At 43.7% G+C, this 18,721-nt stretch overlaps 2 protein-coding genes and 2 pseudogenes across 8 annotated transcripts; 2 read left to right on the top strand and 2 right to left on the bottom strand.

Moving 5' to 3' along the window:
* The first annotated feature begins 662 nt into the window (after positions 1–662).
* nudt2 (nudix (nucleoside diphosphate linked moiety X)-type motif 2) lies at positions 663–4,461 on the top strand. Of its 6 annotated transcripts, none has more exons than XM_071336435.1 (3): positions 663–851; positions 3,063–3,192; positions 3,711–4,461. In XM_071336435.1, the coding sequence occupies exons 2-3, from the start codon at positions 3,066–3,068 to the stop codon at positions 4,031–4,033; spliced, it is 450 nt and encodes a 149-aa protein (XP_071192536.1). In that variant the 5' UTR covers positions 663–851; positions 3,063–3,065; the 3' UTR covers positions 4,034–4,461. The 6 variants fall into 6 exon arrangements, with proteins under 6 accessions (XP_071192536.1, XP_071192537.1, XP_071192540.1 ...); XM_071336436.1 differs by having other exon boundaries at positions 674–851; positions 3,060–3,192; XM_071336439.1 differs by lacking the exon at positions 663–851 and adding an exon at positions 925–1,001.
* A 147-nt stretch (positions 4,462–4,608) lies between these two features.
* LOC139536174 (endonuclease domain-containing 1 protein-like) lies at positions 4,609–7,936 on the top strand (annotated as a pseudogene).
* A 352-nt stretch (positions 7,937–8,288) lies between these two features.
* Positions 8,289–18,619, bottom strand: LOC139536175 (ubiquitin-conjugating enzyme E2 R2-like). 2 transcript variants are annotated; one of them, XM_071336434.1, is made up of 6 exons: positions 18,300–18,619; positions 17,130–17,319; positions 14,751–14,837; positions 14,553–14,650; positions 13,699–13,833; positions 8,289–11,584 (listed from the first exon to the last, which is right to left on the bottom strand). In XM_071336434.1, the coding sequence occupies exons 2-6, from the start codon at positions 17,304–17,306 to the stop codon at positions 11,293–11,295; spliced, it is 789 nt and encodes a 262-aa protein (XP_071192535.1). In that variant the 5' UTR covers positions 17,307–17,319; positions 18,300–18,619; the 3' UTR covers positions 8,289–11,292. The 2 variants fall into 2 exon arrangements, with proteins under 2 accessions (XP_071192535.1, XP_071192534.1); XM_071336433.1 differs by having other exon boundaries at positions 17,998–18,618.
* LOC139536633 (U2 spliceosomal RNA) lies at positions 10,681–10,842 on the bottom strand (annotated as a pseudogene).
* Positions 18,620–18,721: the final 102 nt, after the last annotated feature.

Below are 18,721 nucleotides of genomic sequence, written 5' to 3'. Positions count from 1 at the left end.
TTCTACCTTGGTAGCAGCTTGTTCTCCTCTCTTACTGAAGTTGTAATGAACTCATTTTAGATGCACCCAGTGGCCTGGTCTAATAAGAAGGTACCATTTCCTTATCTTGTCCCACCGGCCCATTTCAGTTGGTCATATCTACCCATCTCACTCTCCCGAGTGGGCACGTTGTTTTTTAAAATCTCTAACACAAGGTGGATATTCGCACAGACAGACTAGAATGTTTGATGTAAAACCATTTTTTGAATACATCAAATGTTATCAGTATTATTTAGTAAATTGATTAATTGTTATCAGTCATTGCATGAATTCCGTGAGAGCCTGCTAAAGATTTCATAATACAAATAACATCTTAACTATCACAATGTTATCTATGTTAAGCCTTTGAGATATGCGCTGTCATTTTTGTTGTTTTTAATTAATTAAGTTTATTTATTATTTTTTATCCAACGCAATGATAACATGCCCTTTTCCTCGAAAATACGTAATATCACGATTCCAAAGATATACGATATTACAGCGAAAAAGTTAATTATTTCACATCTCTGATAATATTTGTAATGTTGTACTTCTTGTTCACAAAATGAATGCTAATGTTTGGTTTTTGAGCTAGCGCCCAAAGGACTACCATTCACGCCTTGAAGGAATGCTCCCCTTGTCCCCAAATCACCCAAAATGCAACGCGCGGCCCATTGACGACGCATGGGCAACGTGCACAATGTGCGTTAATAGTAATCCAATGCAGTTTCCCATTTCCTCAAAAGTATCTCTGGACATTCAGCCTACTTTCACGCTATCCTCGAGTTGGGACATCCCTGCCCCCATTGAAGTTCCGATTTAATTTGGTTAAGGTAAGGGTTTAGAGGTAGGGGCGTCCCAGGAATAGCACGAACTATTCAGCCAATGGGAACGCGAAATTAGAATGAGGAAAGCTACGTTCAAGAGTGTCTGAAATCAAGAAATGTTTATCAACACCCGCGCTCCTTACAAGTATTTCTGATGTAACTTGAGTAATTTCACAGTAAATTAGTGTAGTGAATGATATAACTTATTTCAGAAACATGGTAGACTAGTGTGAGACCAAGCTAGCGAGCAATGGACAAAATTCAATTTTTCCCAGCGACAATTTTTTCAAGAGAATATGTAATGCTAACGCTGGTTTACCGCATTCAGTGTTAACCGTTTACGGTTATGGCGAGACGATGTTGAATTATTGTCTTGCATTGTCTATGTTTATTTGGGGGCATTGCTAAAATCCTGTAAATGTAGTTATATAGCTTGCTGCATTTTAGAGAGGCTACTGTATGTACAGTAACCACGAACTCATAGGCTAGTTTCAGTAGCCAATGATTCAACAACATAGTATTTCAAATCAATGTGTGCTCTACTAGGCCTAGTACAGCCTACCCTAATTGTTAAATAACATAATCATTGGAGTGTCATGAAGTAAGTCATCATGGAGTTAATGTTTGAGTGATCATAAATGCATTTGTGAATGTACAGTGCATTCGGAAGTATTCAGACCCCTTCACTTTCTCCTCATTTTGTTACGTTACAGCCATATTCTAAAATGGATTTAATTATTGTTTTTCCTCATCAATCTACACACAATATCCAATAATAACAGGTTTTTAGAAATTTTAGTAAATGTATTAAAAATAACAAATAAATACCTTATTTACATAAGTATTCAGACCCTTTGCTATGAGACTCGAAATTGAGCTCAGGTGCATCCTGTTTCCATTGATCATCTTTGATGTTTGTACAACTTGATTGTAGTCCACCTGTGGCAAGGCACACACCTGTCTATATAAGGTCCCACAGTTGACAGTGCATGTCAGAGTGAAAACCAAGCCATGAGGTCGATGGAATTGTCCGTAGAGCACTGAGACAGGATTGTGTCGAGGCACAGATCTGGGGTAGGGTACCAAAAAAAATGTCTGCAGTGGCTTCCATCATTCTTAAATGGAAGAAGTTTGGAACCACCAAGACTCTTCCGAGAGCTGGCCGCCTGGCCAAACTGAGCAATCAGGGGAGAAGGGCCTTGGTCAGGAGGTGACCAAGAACCCGATGGTCACTCTGACAGAGCTCCAGAGTTTCTCTGTGGAGATGGGAGAACCTTCCAGAAGGACAACCATCTCTGCAGCACTTCACCAATCAGGCCTTTATGGTAGTGTGGCCAGACAGAAGCCACGCCTCAGTAAAAAGCACATGACTGCCCGCTTGGAGTTTGCCAACAGGCACCGAAAGGACTCAGACCATGAGAAACAAGATTCTCTGCTCTGACAAAACCAATATTGAACTCTTTGGCCTGAATGCCAAGCATCACATCTGGAGGAAACCAGGCACTGCTCGTCACCTGCCCAATACAATCCCCACGGTGAAGCATGGTGGTGGTAGCATCATGCTGTGGGGATGTTTTTCAGTGGCAGGGACTGGGAGACTAGTCAGGATCGAGGGAAAGATGAACGGAGCAAAGTACAGAGAGGTCCTTGATGAAAACCTGTTCCAGAGTGTTCAGGACCTCAGACTGTGGTGAAGGTTCTCCTTCCAACAGGACAACGACCCAAAGCACACAGCCAAGACAATGTAGGAGCGGCTTCGGGCCAAGTCTCGGAATGTCCTTGAATGGCCAAGCCAGAGCCCGGACTTGAACTTGATCGAACATCCCTGGAGAGACCTGAAATAGCTGTGCAGCGACGCTCCCCATCCAACCTGACAGAGTTTGAGAGGATCTGCAGAGAAAAATGGGAGAAACTCCCCAACTACAGATGTGCCAAAGCTTGTAGCATCATACCCAAGAAGACTCGAGGCTGTAATCGGTGCTTCAACAAAGTACTGAGTAAAGGGTCTGAAAATATGTTTTTTTTTAAATACATTTGCAAACATTTCTAAAAACCTGGTTTTCCTTGTCATTATGGGGTATTGTGTGTAGATTAATTGGGGGGGGGGGGGCTATTTAATCAATTTTAGAATAAGGCTGTAAAAATGAGGAAAAAGTGAAGGGGTCTTAATGCTTTCCTCATGCACTGAGGGTAATGACTATTTCTGTGCTTCAGCAGGTGATGGCCTTGCGTGCGTGTGGATTCATTGTGTTTCGTCGGCTAGCACAGTCTTCACCTCCCCCTGACAACATTGAGTACCTCCTCCTACAGACTTCATATGGCAAGCACCACTGGACCCCACCCAAAGGTATGGTGCATATCAGTGGCATATTAGTGTTCATACCCTTTTGGGCTGTTATAACTGGCATAATATCACTCTTATGAGGGTCATAAAGGTCTATTGACAGCAGGCTACATATTTTAGTAGCTAACACTTTACTTGAGGTGTAGCCTACTGTCAATAGTCCCCTTGTGAGTTGTATAAGCATGACATTACATTACGCCTGTTAAAACAGACCTGGAGTATGAAAATCAACATGCCATTCATGGCATCTGACCCATGTCATGTTTTGTGACACATGTTCTCTAATGTGCAGAATAAGGTGTAGAATACATGCTCTATTCTAGCTTGCACTATCTTTGGTCCCATACCAAATCATGAAACACACAAATACCTTTTGTTATGTCATTAGGGCACACTGTAGCAAAACATTTTGCAACAGAAAACAAAAAGGTTCTGATTGATCAAGACCAGGAAGTCCCTCCCTGTTTGTCTGTTTTCTTTTGTTTGGTGCCTAATGAACACAACCCTGTGCTGGTCTCTAGGCCACGTGGACCCTGGGGAGGATGATCTCACCACCGCTCTGAGGGAGACGCAGGAGGAAACAGGGCTGGGGGAGGAGCATCTGCAGGTGGTGGATGGCTTTCTCCAGGAGCTGCGCTACGAGGTGAGAGGGCGGCCCAAGACGGTTCTGTACTGGCTCGCGGAGCTGAGGGACCCCAAGATGGCCGTCACGTTGTCGAAGGAGCACCAGGACTACCGCTGGGCCAAGCTGGAGGAGGCCTGCTCCCTGGCCCAGCATAAAGACCTACAGGACACCCTGAGGGCAGCACAGCAACACCTAGGCACAGAGCAAGGGAAACATTAAGACACTAGTACACACAATGCTGTGCTAGGAATTGTGAAGAGCAAGCTGTAAAAGCAGCGTGTTTGTAACCTTGTCCCCAGGCTATTGGGCACAGATGCGGGAGACTAGTGTCTGTGGGACTGCACAGCCTTGATAATTAATGGAACAGAAAGTGTGAATCTAAAGTGAGTTATAATTCCTAATTCTATGGTGGTAATTTGGTCTGAGCAAGTCATTGAACCCCTGTGTCACATACTTATATCCCCAAGGAACTGCCACCAAACTAAGGGTCAGAAAAGGATAATATCTGTATTGACTACCCCTGTGCTTGGAAACCAGTGGCCAAATCATTCAATAGACACAATAAGTGTTTTATGTGTTAACATTGTGAAATGACCAATAACCTTTTTGTCTTGCACTTTAAACAAGATTAAAAACCATCCCTTAAATATGGACCTTTCAATATGCAACTTCAGCATTGACTCACCGGTCTTTCGCCCTTACTCCTGATATATTTAGGGAAAATATAAAGTAATATGATTTTGATTTATGATCACAATGTGTGGGCAAATCTATACACAACTATGTGAAAGTTAATTGGACAATCTCAGTACTGCTGAGATTTGCACACTCATCTCGACTGTACTGTGATCCTGCAACACATCACCACTAGGGGTAGACAAAAACAAGTTGAATTTCACAGGAGGTGCACCAATTCATTCTCCGGTCAGCCAGGGCACAATTCAACCAGTGGCTCATTTCATGCTTGAGAAACCAGATGGGAGGTACTTTTGACAATAATGAATCTAGATTAATATTTCAGGTAAAATGCGCAGCCCAACATCCAATGGAGACTCATGCACCCCTGTTGTAAACATATTCAGGAAAAGCCCCAGAGCATTCACCCAATTCAAGTCCTCAGACCTACCAGTTCCAATGGCTTCCTAAACAAGTTCCCGTGAATGCAAAAGGACATGGTTAAATTCACCTGAAGTAAATTCTGTTAAACTGTGTGTCCTTTTAAAGTTGCAGTAAACTCATTGTGGCATTTGATTTTTTCCTACACCAGAACTTTCACTCATCTTCCATAATCGCATAGCCTAACAACTCATAAAACTTTCATTAGGAATTGCATTAAAATGGAGGGAGGGAGGGAAGGAAACGGAGAGGGAAAGCTTGATACCGGGACTGGCTATGTGTACATAACTAATGTTGCCTAACAATGATTGAACCAGGAAAGAAAATAATTCTTAATTTCCCCCTTTATCCAAGTCCAAAGATTGAAACCTGAACACATTTTTAAATAAGAGTTTTTTTCCCTGCTTTTCAGTGCAAGGCAAACAAAGAAACATCTGATCCTCAGGTGAGAGAGAATGTGATTTTGGGTAATGAAAGGAGAAAGGATGTCCAAGTGAACAAAAAATAACTACTGTAGAAAAAAGGTCTTGTTTGGACTGTTTGCTGATTGAGCTTTAAATTAAGATTTTAGTTACAGAAAAAATGCTTTGACGGATTACCATGTGAGGGTTAGATTTCGACTCAGGAATCAGTTTTTTGCCAACCCATCCCACTTCAGGGTTCATGCAGCGTCAGGTCAGTATACCCTTCAACCCTCTGTGAAGAACTAAGTAATATCCTGACTGCATAATCATAGAAAGGGCTACATACTCTGAACTGTGCAGATGCAAGAGTGCATTTTGTGCTGCCCGAACAGGGATCGAACTAGTAACCTTCTATACAACACCACTTGTAAATCAAAGCCAACCATTTTAGGCAACAGAGCAAGAGATAATCCGGTCACTCTATGCTCAACAGTTGCCTTTAGATCTCATGGTAAAGGTCACTGATTTACTCCAGCCAACATGCTACTGGTGAGTTTCACATCCACTACACAAACTGTTTTGTTCTAACAAATATTATTCATATAAAGTTAATGTTTAACTCAGGATGGCAGAAATCCACGTCCAAGGAACTGCAATGAGGTAGGAGTGAAGACAGTCTGTCTCATAGATTAGACGTAACAAAGTAAATGTAAATCCGGGAAACTCAAATTACTATGATATGGTACGTTTGGTATGGTTACATAATACAGATGGTTGGGGCAAAAACTTAAGTAGCTACTTTGTGACTACTTAGCATGTTAACTAACCCTTTTAGCTAACCCTTCCCCTAAACCCTTAGCCTAGCTAACATTATCCACCTAGCCAGAATTCGTAACATATTGTACGTTTTGCAAATTTGTAACATAAAAAGGATTGTGTGATGGAGATCCACAAATTAATACACGCCATTCAAAGCATAACATATACTAAATGGAGTGTCTCGGCTTTACGTACAGAATAATACAAAATTCTTTGAGACCAGGTTGGTGATGAATATTTATCGCATGGGGCTTTCCCTTATTCACCTGATGCAAATTAATCAAAACTTCCTCCAGCCTTGCGATCTCAAGGATCCTGTTGAAAACCTATTTAAAGCAGCCAGTCAAGACTCGGCTCTAGTCTACTCTACAAACTGGTATCAGCATCTGAACTTTTATCTCAGTGGAATAGTCTTCATGCAGGTGATGATGATGAGGGTGTTTATGCCAATGCATCTCTCTGCTGTTCTCCCTCTCCTCCCTCCTGTGATCTCTCATGTGGTGGAGAGGTTCAGTGACGTTTGATTGTCAGGGATTCTTCATGGAGGAGACGACTCCAAATATCTCAGGTATTTTGGTTGATGGGAACGTCCAGGACCAGAACCGCTTCATGCCGATTTGCCAGTTGTACAAGAACAAATACAGGTATGCAACCCTCTACGACACAAAAAAACGTATCCCTGTGTTCTCAGCCTACACCTTCATTGGTGCTACTAAAGGCAGACCAAATGTAACATGGATGATAGAACCTCAGCTTGAAGGGGGAAACGAGACAATGAGTCTGGAGTCAAAATGTGTAAATTACACACATCAGGCTGTGAACAAGGACTATAGGAACTCACTGAACACAACAGGGGTGAACAGAGGTCACCTGTTCCCAAATTTGCACGCGTTAGACAATGATACCAAGATTTCCACCTTCACCCTGACCAACAGTGTTCCTCAGGTAGTGTCCTCCAACAGCGGGAGCTGGTGTCGTATGGAGTGCAAAGTCAGACAAAGGCTTTTGGATAACTGCAATGATAATAACAATAAGACAAAAGGCTTTGTGGTGACCGGAGCGGTGCCCAGTAATGGCACTGTGAACTAAACTCTGAACAGAGTGAACATCCCATCTCTCCTGTGGACAGCCTACTGTTGTTTCAACAGCAAGGTGGGACAGACTGGACAGTGGATGGCCGAAGCACACTGGAGTCTGAACGAAAGGGAGGAACCCCCAAAAAAAGACTTGCCCCCGAAAACCCTGGCAGAGCTGCATGACATGCTGAACTCATTCTACCCAGGAGGTGTCCGGCTGTTTCCAGAGCACTGTCCGAGAGATTTTATGTCTGAAGACAGGGGACTTAAAAACCTTGAAGATTGTGAGTGTCTATCCGCCTCCCCCAGCATTGTTACTACTGCTCACTCTTGCGGAGATCTGGGGTTCAAAGGTCCTGCCCTTTGTTTATGGGTCCTGGTGATGTGGTGCGCATTGTAAGCATGGGGACCACATTTGACCTGTGCTTGAGTTAAGTTGATCAACCTCATTCAGAAGACAATCATCCAACTTTGTCTAGGCAGGAAGGAATTTGGTTTTTATTGTGTATATATTTTTTGTGGGGGGGGGGGGGTCTAAATGTATATTCCGATACACCAACAGCAGTGAAATGTTTTCTTGGGATTGAATAGTTAACATGCTTTGACTCACTTGATCTATCATTGCAATGCCATTTTTTAAATGCCACAAATTGTATCACTACATTATGAATATATCATATTAAAGTAATAAATCTAAATTTTTTGAATGTGCAGTTTTGTGGTAAATCCAGTGAGAAACGTGGGCGTTTGGATACTTCCAAGATGAGGATATCTTAATTAACTTGTTCCAACTTGTTCATCTCAGATCAGTGTTTACCATGTAGTGGAACCCCTGCGTTCACCTATACAATTGTGTTGGACCAGATATTATAGTTCAAGGAAGAAATATGCACTCGAAAACTAGTTAAACTTCCTGCTTTTCAAAATGATTTGTTCTCCCATTTCTTAAAGTATGTCAAAGTACAGCAGCTGCTTTCTAAAAAACAAATGAGATCAATACCAACTAGCACCATTTACAACAGATAACACTTATTTGAAGACATTCTAGACAATTGTCAATTCAACATTTTTAGAATATAAATTTAATAGGTGACATTTGCATCCTCACAACACAATAGGAAGAGGAAATTAAATGAAAAACTACAAAACAAAGGAGGACTGCATCGTCCATATCACTGGCTGTGGAAACAGTGAAGTAGTTTGTCCAAACGTGACCATTTTCAGCCACAGAGGGAAAAGCTCCTCAAAACACTACATACTTCGCAATAGTGAGATCCTGACAGCCTAGCATGTGGTCCTTCTAAACGAGTGTCATTTTGACCTAGGATTCAGAACCAGGTAAATGCTGTTCCAACTGCCTGCTCCTCGTCAACACATAGAAGGCAAAGGTCAGTGAGAATAAGAACGCTGGGTCTCAATACTCAATGGCTTCCTTCCTAGTGGAAATGTATCCATTCCTTTCACCTATCAGTGATCACGAAGAAAAACGGGGTAAAGAGAGGAAGCCACTTAAAGAGTATTGAGACATGGTTCGCCCCGGTAGTTGACATCATATCCCTGAACGTCCAGTGGCTGAGGAGAAGAACAATCCATTTGTGATCCATCAGTCAACTATTTTTGTTGACTTGAAGCCATCCCCAGTGAGGGCGTCAGTTCAACAGAGCAAGGGAGGAGAAAAGTTTTCATTTTGATTCTGTTAGTCTTCCTCAGACTGATTAGTCAAGTCTCTCCCTTATAGTTGTTAAAAACAGGACATATTTCACACATATCCATAAATGACTGATGGTTGTAGCGTTACTGGAAGTGGTCATGAAACATTTCCTTGGCATAGAATCCAGGCCAGCACCTCCTTGTGAGTGCGAGGTGTAACAGGTTCTGTGTTCCATTGAACGGGGTAATGGTAAAACACACTCACACGGAAACGTGAAAACTGCAGACCTAATGAGCACAAATGATAGGTTGACTTGTCTGTGATGTCACCTCACTTACACAACCCAAGTATTTGCAGCAGAGTTCCAAGAAGCATCATTTTTTTCCACCCAAAAAATGCACTTGTGCTCCATGTGTAACTCTGAATCACCAATGCAGCATGTGCTCAGTCACGAATTAGCAAAATCTACTTTCCTGGCTGATACATGTTGTTGATGACTAAATGTGCTCTTTTAGCTATATATGTGCTAACTAACATAAACAATGGCTAATGCCTTTTGGCATGTGTAAATAGTTGATTAAAATACAGAATACCACTTATTCAATTTCACTTTCCATTTTGACCACCTGACTGGCTCGCATAGAATTCCAGGACTTTGCGCCAATTCCAAGAAAGCATATCAAGAACGCGACAAGGAGCCTGGTCTGGTTTAGTTTTGTGAAGCATGGCCAACAGAACAGGGCAACACAGAAATAATAAAGAGAAGGAAACCCTGAATGGAGGTTGGCGGGGAAAAAGATAGGAGACATGGGGATCGATAGTGTTGTTGGAGATTTGAAGTTCTCTCTGTAAACACACAACCACAAAAAAGAAAAAAATAATCTAAACAATACCAAGCTCAAGCTGAGGAGCAGTCTGAGTGAGCCCTCTCCAGGGATGTAGTAGTAAAGACATAAGGTGGGTAAACGCTGAATGAGTGCCAACACTTTTCACAACATATAGAGGTGCGTAGACGGCGTTAAGGTGCGTTTATCCTCCACTACATCCCTGGTTCTCTCCCAGTGAGAGTCTATGGAGGCCCTGAGGTTTGGAGGCAGGGAAAGGAAGGATGGAAAGAGTGAAGGAGGATGTAACACTCCGGTGGTTCTGTGTCCGAGACGGCACATCCTCTCAGTACCCCATAAAGGCTCATAGTTATAACGTTTTGCTACGGAAAACAAAAATGAGCATTTCTTACTGGACAATTGAAGATGGTAGTCCATCCCTGTTTCAGTCCATTTTGGTACCTAATGAACACCCCCCAGTTCTACAGGGATCAGAGTTCAGAGGTGAAACAGGAGGTGTGGGGTGAAGGTGGGGTCGGTCAGGGCAGAGTTTGTGTTGTGTCTGTAGGTTAAAGTTGATCGCCTTAAGAGTGAACAAACACACAAACGGACAGAACGACTGAGGCTGGCTGGCTGACAAAGCAGTGAGGGTGATAAGACAGAAAGAAGGAAACATTGACAGAGCAAGACAGCATGCTAGACAAAACCCGAGATTCAGCCATCCAGACTGAGAGAAAGCGCCAGACAGCCAGACGTACAACACAAAATGAAAGATTAACATGGTATGAAGGGGCCAAGAGGGGACCAAGTTCAGTGAGTTTGTCTTGAAAATTAAAGATTTAAGCCCAGAACATTCTTCTAGCAAATACATCTAGTGACATGACAAAAAGCACAGTTGTTGGACATAAACAAAAGCAACCGCACCCAATGCTGTAAAGCAACACGAACACCACATTTCATTTAGCAGCATCTTTCTTGTGTGTGCTCCGTTACCAGAGGCACTGCAATACCGGGTGGTTCCGTAGAGCAGACAGATTAAGCCCATTTTCCATCTCCCCGTTCTAAAATTTTGTTCAGATTCTAAACTGACAAGAACAGATACTACACTTGATCTTAGCCTAAAAGGCGGAGATTATCTGCACATTTTGCAACAAACTAGCTCCCCTGGGGTTTGGATGTTTGTTTGTGTTTATGTTCAACAACTATCTTCTTTCTATCACGCTATCAGACCAGGGAGTCAGGCTTTGACTATATGACCATTGAGTAAGGAAACCAAAAGCATGCGTTAAAGTCACATTTCAAAAGGAGAAATTAAAACATTTGACTCCATCTGTGCTAAAAATATAATTTTAACTACACAAATTATACTCGCTGAGATATTCAATATTTTTCATTGTTGTACGCGCCTTTAATTGGAATCCACTCAAATTGAGGAGTCCTATTTGTCCAGTTATTATTTGACTATCAATGCACCAGACGACGTACATGTGTTTATCTTAGGGGATGTTCTAAGCTTAACAGGATCAGAAGAGAGGCTAGGATTGGACGTAGCAGGGTGTAAGGCGTCAATTTAAGGCGTCCATCATCATCAAGAGTCCTCGTTCCCAGAATCCTCCTGGTCGTCGTCATAGCAGCGAGTAGAGACGCCTCCTCCTTCACTTGTCCCACCTGCCTCTCCTCCTGACTCCATGTCATTATCTTCCTCCTCTTCATCCTCTTCTTCCTCCTCCTCCATGTCATCGTCATAGAGGTCGTCGTAGAGTAGGTCTGAGCTGCTGTCCTGGGAGGGAACCCGGGTCTGGACGCAGTACTCTGCCAGCGTGGTGGGTACCTTGACACCGTCGCGCTCCGCCTCCGCCACCGTGGACACCACCTGCTTCCTGTGGGAGGGGAAGAGAAGTCATAAAGGTCTCACCCACTGTGTGTGTATGGTAGGGCTGTCCCCGGCAAAAAAAAAATCTTGGTCAACCGAGAGTCATCCTGTGCTTTCGACCAATCGATTGGTCAAAATGTTTAAACATATAGACAGACGACACACCCTGTGTTTGAATAAAACCAACTACATACGCGCTGAGCTTGTCTGATGCTTTAAGCACACGGTTTGATTAAATAATTTTTTTATTTTATTTTTTTATTTTACCGTTATTTTACCAGGTAAGTTGACTGAGAACACGTTCTCATTTGCAGCAACGACCTGGGGAATAGTTACAGGGGAGAGGAGGGGGATGAATGAGCCAATTGTAAATTAAGACACAAATGGCTCAAGAAAGAGCCCAATGGTCACACTGTGTTAAAAAATGTTTCACAGTGAGAGCCTATGTGACTGACAAGTTGTCTCGCTCTCCTCCCTAATGCAGCAAAAAGGCACCACAGCACAGCAAGTGTGTATTGCTCTGTCCGTGCTGAAATGGCAACATCATTACAGCCATTTAGTTGATTACTTGTTTAACTGAAAAAAGTTATATTATATATATATCTATATGACTTGCAGAATAAATAAAATTTAAAAAAAACACTAAATGTACGAGAGAAATTTGTATTTATATATATATATAGCCTTTATTACAGCATACTAATTATTCAAAGCTCCATTTATTTAATTTCAAAACTAAAATGATTGATTGCATTTCAAAACATGAATGTTTCGTATGCTGTGTGATGACATGAACAAATTAATAATTGATCCACCGATACAGTAGCCTATATTTTGAATTATAGGCCTAAGTAAGTTACAGTATTAAGACTAAACAGGATGCGCTCTTAGGCCTACAGCTCGATGGTGGTTATACAAGGCTGCTATTCTAATCCTACTATTGATAATGACATTACTTATTATTATAATGATGATCATAATAATTGTAATTATAACAATAAGAAGGAGATCAAGAAAAAGGAGAGTATAGGAGCGAGACCTGCGTGAATATTATGTGTGACAAATAGGTGCTGTTAAATTACAATATTATTTTTCTGCCTGTTTGGAACAGTGTAAACAAATAAATAAGTAACACCCGTTTGTAAAGCCTTTATTACAGCATAGCAAGGATTAAAAACAGCCGAATCTGTGAAATTGCTTTATGTGATATTTTGCATGAGGCTTGGTGCTCACGGAATAAGTAGGCTATTAAACGGGGCGGCAGGTAGCCTAGTGGTTAGAACGTTGGACTAGTAACCGAAGGGTTGCAAGCTCGAATCCCCGAGCGGACAAGGTGAAAATCTGTGGTTCTGCCCCTGAACAAGGCAGTTAACCCACTGTTCCCTGGTAGGCCATCATTGTAAATAAGAATGTGTTCTTAACTGAACTTAACTGACTTGCCTAGTTAAAGGTTAAAGAAAAATCATGAAATAAATAACACTCAAACAGGCAACAGAAGCAGGATCTATCTTACTTATGTAGACATACTGTATATGGATGATTTATAAAGCCAGGCTATTGATTATAGACCTAATTAAATTGGGGTTTCTTTCCTCTCTCCTCAATTTTCTTAGACAATTAGGCTGAGGAAAAGGCTGTTTCCTTGTCTCTGCTGCTGCAGCTGCCTCCGCTGCATTGTTCTCAATCCCAATATGATGGTTAACTTTGTTATTATGCACGTAGCAACATAGGGAAAGGCGCCAAATTCTACAGGGAACTGAAGATTATGTTTCAGAACAGCGACCGTATCCAACGCGGGAGAAAGGGCATTTGTTATAAAATATTCGATGTATTAGTGTTGCACCAACATTTTTACATTATATAACCACATACAATTTCCATATCACGTCTTAGAGTGATGGACAGTGCCATCCCCACAGCCTCCACAATGGGTTAATCCACTGAGACAGGCGTCTTGTGCACCATGAAAGAAAAGAAAATATTGGTCGACCAACAGCCTATCAACCAAACAATCGACCAGTATACTAAATGGGGTCAGCCCTAGTGTGTGTGGGTAAGCCAACTTGTTTGTTGTGAAAAAGGTACTCAATGGTTGGGTTAGTGTGCGTATGTTCTTCCTACCTGATAATCTCTGCGTACTCCTTGTCCTTGCCCTTACTGTCCCTCCACTTGCGGAACATAACTGAGGCATCCACGTTGGCCGGGGAGAAGGTGTTGGGCTCATTCAGCAGAGAGATCACACTCAGCAAAATGGTCCTGTACACACACACACGTCACTAATATGACTTTATGTCCTCTAAAACATACCCATTACCTGAACATTACCTTATAGTGTATAGTTTACCCTAGCTTACCTTCTAAGTAATGTGGCCTTTATTTCCTTGATCTGACCTGACTTCCTCAGTGAGAGCAGTGTTACCTCACCATCCCCCAGTGTTGCTCCATTAGATGCTACTTCCTCTGGGTAGTTGGTTAAACACACACTCAGAACTTTCAACCTGCCCCGGTGGTTGAGGAATTGTCCCACGAAGGGTCATGTGTCTGACACTTTTACTGCTGTTAGGGACTGTGTCTATTCCTAAGCTCTGCATTTTAAACATTAGACACATATTTGAGCAGTTATGATGACACACCATATTGTATTTTTGTCTCCCCCAAGTATCCGGTAAGTTGAAGTCAATGGCTCTCTCTCCATTGCAGAGTTTAAAAATAAAATAGTAACACAAAAACACAAGAATGGAGCTATACACAGGGAGCACCAATGAAGTGAGCTAGACCAACCTACATCAAATACATCTAATAAATAATTTCAAATATGTAAACACACTTTGGTTTTATAGCTTGACCCGCATGCAAGGTGGGGGGACTTTTTACTTTTAAGACTATTCCATTGGTTCTGTTGTTCCATTGAGCTAAATTAAGCAAACCTCAAGTATTTATATGTGTTGAACCAGGTTTGGAGCTAGGTGAGGTACCTGACATTCTGAGTGGGGTTCCACCTCTCTGAGGGGAGCTCCCCGCTCTGGGGGTCGTCGACGGGAGGGTGAAGGATGGAGATACACACGTCACCGTTCTGTTGGAACACGACCTATCAACTTCTGGATGGAGAAAACTCTTCAAATATGTTTGAATTCATATACATTGGGAATACATTAACTGGGCTTAACTCTTACCTCATAGATGTTGGGATGCCACATCTTTGTTAAAAAACGGAAGGTCGGAGGGGAGTAGGGGTAGTCAATGGGGAACTTGATGTGAGACTGATAGAGACACACGGAAATTGCCATCAGCTTCAAACATTTAATTGAATTGACAGCCAAATAACCCTGACAATTACAGTTAGATACAATTCAGCATGAGAATGATCCAGGTTTGTAGGTCATTTTAGTGTGTATGAGTTACTGGGTGCCACGTGTGTGTGTGTTTGTGCCTGCATGTGTACATGTACAGAAGTATGTGCATGCACGTGTGTGACTAAATGTACTTCTCTATCGTTACCTCTCACCTGTCTATATGAATTGTGCCAATTCAGCAAAATCCAATCACACACAGAGCTTGTTATATGTGCAAAATTCCAGGCCTGTGCCATCATCACGCTACCATAGCCATTCAATTTGACACAAATATACTGCCTCACTCCATTGTGTAATCCACTATATAAATGAATCCACTATCAAAATGAAACCAAAGAGAAGTGTGAGAACATTCTGTCCAGCAGCCCCAGCCCTTTGGGGAGCACTGCTCTCCTTCCAGATAGCATTAGCACCATTTCAAAACATGCCCTGTGCAGACATGTTGAGGTCAGTGTAAACTTTACCTTTGACACTCTTCACTACACTCCCCTTTTGGATCAGTTCCCTCTACGGCGCCTATATGTTTAAATTCTAAACAGAGCACCTATAACAGGTGCAAACAGTAGCTTACTTGTTATAGGCATACCTCTGCCTCAACCACTAGCTGAAAACCTAGTCTACAAATCCAGAAAAGGTTGGAATGTGATAATGACATTTAATGATTGTAAACTGGATTTATGGTTGAGAAGGCATCATATAAAAGGATATTTTTGTTATCTGTTAAGAGTTTTATATCTGGTCCGATAGCCAGACTAAAACATGTGGTTGCCCAAAAAACATTTACACAACCAGTATACAACCTGACCATGAAATCACTCACAAAATATGTTATAATGATCATTTCATCTATGTCAATGCAATCAGTTTTGCCTTCTTGGAAGAGTTTGCATGCCCTGGGGTGGATGTGAACTCTCTCACCAAACTGATATGCTAATGTGGAGGACTAGCCACACTGAATAAGTTATACAGGGAAAAAGGAGAAGAGCCTCATCATGCCCTTCTCTCTCTACCTCTATGCTGAGATGCCATTTATATCCATCCACAGCTAAAAATAGGAGTCTGGAGCATAACGATCACACTGCAAGGGGGAAAGAGGCCGGGTAGGAAGGGGGGGAAAGAGGCCGGGTAGGAAGGGGGGAAAGAGGCCGGGTAGGAAGGGGGGGAAAGAGGCCGGGTAGGAAGGGGGGGAAAGAGGCCGGGTAGGAAGGGGGGAAAGAGGCCGGGTAGGGAAGGGGGGGAAAGAGGCCGGGTGGGAAGGGGGGAAAGAGGCCGGGTGGGAAGGGGGGGAAAGAGGCCGGGTGGGAAGGGGGGGAAAGAGGCCGGGTGGGAAGGGGGGGAAAGAGGCCGGGTGGGAAGGGGGGAAAGAGGCCGGGTGGGAAGGGGGGAAAGAGGCCGGGTGGGAAGGGGGGGAAAGAGGCCGGGTGGGAAGGGGGGGAAAGAGGCCGGGTGGGAAGGGGGGGAAAGAGGCCGGGTAGGAAGGGGGGGAAAGAGGCCGGGTAGGAAGGGGGGGAAAGAGGCCGGGTAGGAAGGGGGGAAAGAGGCCGGGTAGGAAGGGGGGGAAAGAGGCCGGGTAGGAAGGGGGGAAAGAGGCCGGGTAGGAAGGGGGGAAAGAGGCCGGGTAGGAAGGGGGGAAAGAGGCCGGGTAGGAAGGGGGGGAAAGAGGCCGGGTAGGAAGGGGTTGAGAGGCCGGGTAGGAAGGGGGTGAGAGGCCGGGTAGGAAGGGGGTGAGAGGCCGGGTAGGAACGGGGTGAGAGGCCGGGTAGGAACGGGGTGAGAGGCCGGGTAGGAACGGGGTGAGAGGCCGGGTAGGAACGGGGTGAGAGGCCGGGTAGGAACGGGGTGAGAGGCCGGGTAGGAACGGGGTGAGAGGCCGGTTAGGAACGGAGTGAGAGGCAGGGTAGGAACGGGGTGAGAGGCAGGGTAGGAACGGGGTGAGAGGCCGGGTAGGAAGGGGGTGAGAGGCCGGGTAGGAAGGGGGTGAGAGGCCAGGTAGGAACGGGGTGAGAGGCCGGGTTGGAACGGGGTGAGAGGCCAGGTAGGAAAGGAGCAAGTGGGAGAATGGAAGACTGAAATAGTGACAGGGAGTGAGAAAGGAGGGAGAAACATCCGAACACGTCACACACACACAAACATACTACACAACGTGTTGTGCATCCAATGAATGACCCTCCCTTCCCCATCCCTCTACAGTTGCCTCACCTTAAAGTAGCCTCCCTCGTACAGTGTGTTAGGGGGGCCAAAGATGGCCACCTCCCAGTTGTAAAGGTCCGACTCCTCCACCAGGCCGATGCGGAAGCCCTCAACCGGCTGATCCTGCAGGGACTTGAGTTCCATCATCAGGGCCTTCTGGGAGCTGGGCGTCGAATGGTGGGCCATGGCTATCCCACTTCTGACACCAGTCGGCACATAAAGAGAGGGAGAGTGGTAAATTAGGGGAAAAGGAGAGAGGAGAAAGGGATGTTCAGGTAACTTAAAAAAGTGTACAACACTCAAATTTCAAAATTTCCTCCTTGTGGGTTGGCTAATTTAATTACGTTTTAATAATGCCACAACCAAATCAAACAATGCCAAGTTCACGTGTTAGTCGGAACTAGGAAACTCGGAAATGTCAGACTTGCTAAGTGGTTGTAGTTATACACGTGCCGCGTTCAACCAGTTAGCAAGTCAGAAATATTCCTAGTTCAGACAAGCAAATCAACGCGGCACAGTAACTGGGCCTTGTTGGCTTACTGGCTACAATAAATACATAGGCATGTAACAATATTATACATGTATATAAGGGAGGCGGTTAAGCTGGAAAAATTCCCGGGACCTAATGAGTAATATCAACAAACAATAGTTTAACTAAGAAAAGATTTATGAGTTAGGCTATTAAGGACAAGTTGCATGCCGTTTGAGTACAGAGAGGGCAATGACGAGACTAGCAAACGGCAACATCATATGTAATCATTAGTTACGAACTCAAAGCAGGACAAGCTCTGTATTCGTGTAGCAAAGCCTGGCGCTGACTGCAACGATTAGGCCTTTGACAACTCAAACGGATTCAAGTTAATGACACACGAATTACCTCTATCCACTCAGCGTTTGTACGATATTGTACCGTTTCAATGGGATAAAGCAAGACGTTTCTTTTGTAGCTAACTGCTGAAGCATACACAGTCAAATCAATGGCACATATCAAGTTGTTGACAGTGTTCTATCAAGCTAGGCGACAGGAACACAGTGAAATAATGTTGTCCTCGCGTGGTATTTTTCTTCTTTGTGCCACTCTTTGAACTTGGCGTGTGGGTTAACACCAACGTTAGAACATTATTTTAGCCATTATTGGGTCCAAAACTCTAGCGACGACTTGTTCTCGCTGACATTTACCCAGTCTCGCCTGGTTAACGTTAGCCCCCGTTTGGACAGGCAGGCGCTCAGCTGACTCCCTGCTTGTTTGTTTATCTGCTCTTTTCTGGCAGCTCGAACTTCTCCACACGTCAGCTCAACCCCCACCAAGTAACTTGAAAAAAGAAACAGCCTTCTCTCTCCACAACATTTCCTCCACCGCCACGTCGAGAGGTCTGTAATTTATCGAGCTAACTTTCGTGGAAAATGCAGTCCGTCGAAGCTTTGCACTTGCGAACTACACTGAATTTGATCGATTTCTATTTTCACCCTATCGATGCTTCCGGCTATCATTGCGCGTGTCTGTCTCTCCACGACGTACTTGCGTAGATAGACTCACGTCCGACATGCGCGGTCCTCTGAGGTGCATTTTTTTTTTCTTGCCTGGTAGGTTTTGTAATGCA

Source organism: Salvelinus alpinus, chromosome 12, assembly GCF_045679555.1.
Source record: "Salvelinus alpinus chromosome 12, SLU_Salpinus.1, whole genome shotgun sequence".
In the NCBI taxonomy this organism is placed as follows: domain Eukaryota; kingdom Metazoa; phylum Chordata; class Actinopteri; order Salmoniformes; family Salmonidae; genus Salvelinus; species Salvelinus alpinus.
Note: the sequence above shows the minus strand (reverse complement) of the source record. Positions and strands in the feature narration are given on the sequence as shown.

Excerpts from the sequence above, each read along its gene's own strand:
- nudt2 (XM_071336435.1), top strand. The coding sequence starts at position 3,066 with ATGGCCTTGCGTGCGTGTGGATTCATTGTGTTTCGTCGGCTAGCACAG. Across the intron at positions 3,193-3,710 it reads CCACTGGACCCCACCCAAAG|GCCACGTGGACCCTGGGGAG; the intron begins GTATGGTGCATA and ends GCTGGTCTCTAG.
- LOC139536175 (XM_071336434.1), bottom strand. The coding sequence starts at position 17,306 with ATGGCCCACCATTCGACGCCCAGCTCCCAGAAGGCCCTGATGATGGAA. Across the intron at positions 14,838-17,129 it reads ACGAGGGAGGCTACTTTAAG|TCTCACATCAAGTTCCCCAT; the intron begins GTGAGGCAACTG and ends TGTCTCTATCAG. Across the intron at positions 11,585-13,698 it reads GAGTACGCAGAGATTATCAG|GAAGCAGGTGGTGTCCACGG; the intron begins GTAGGAAGAACA and ends CCCCTCCCACAG.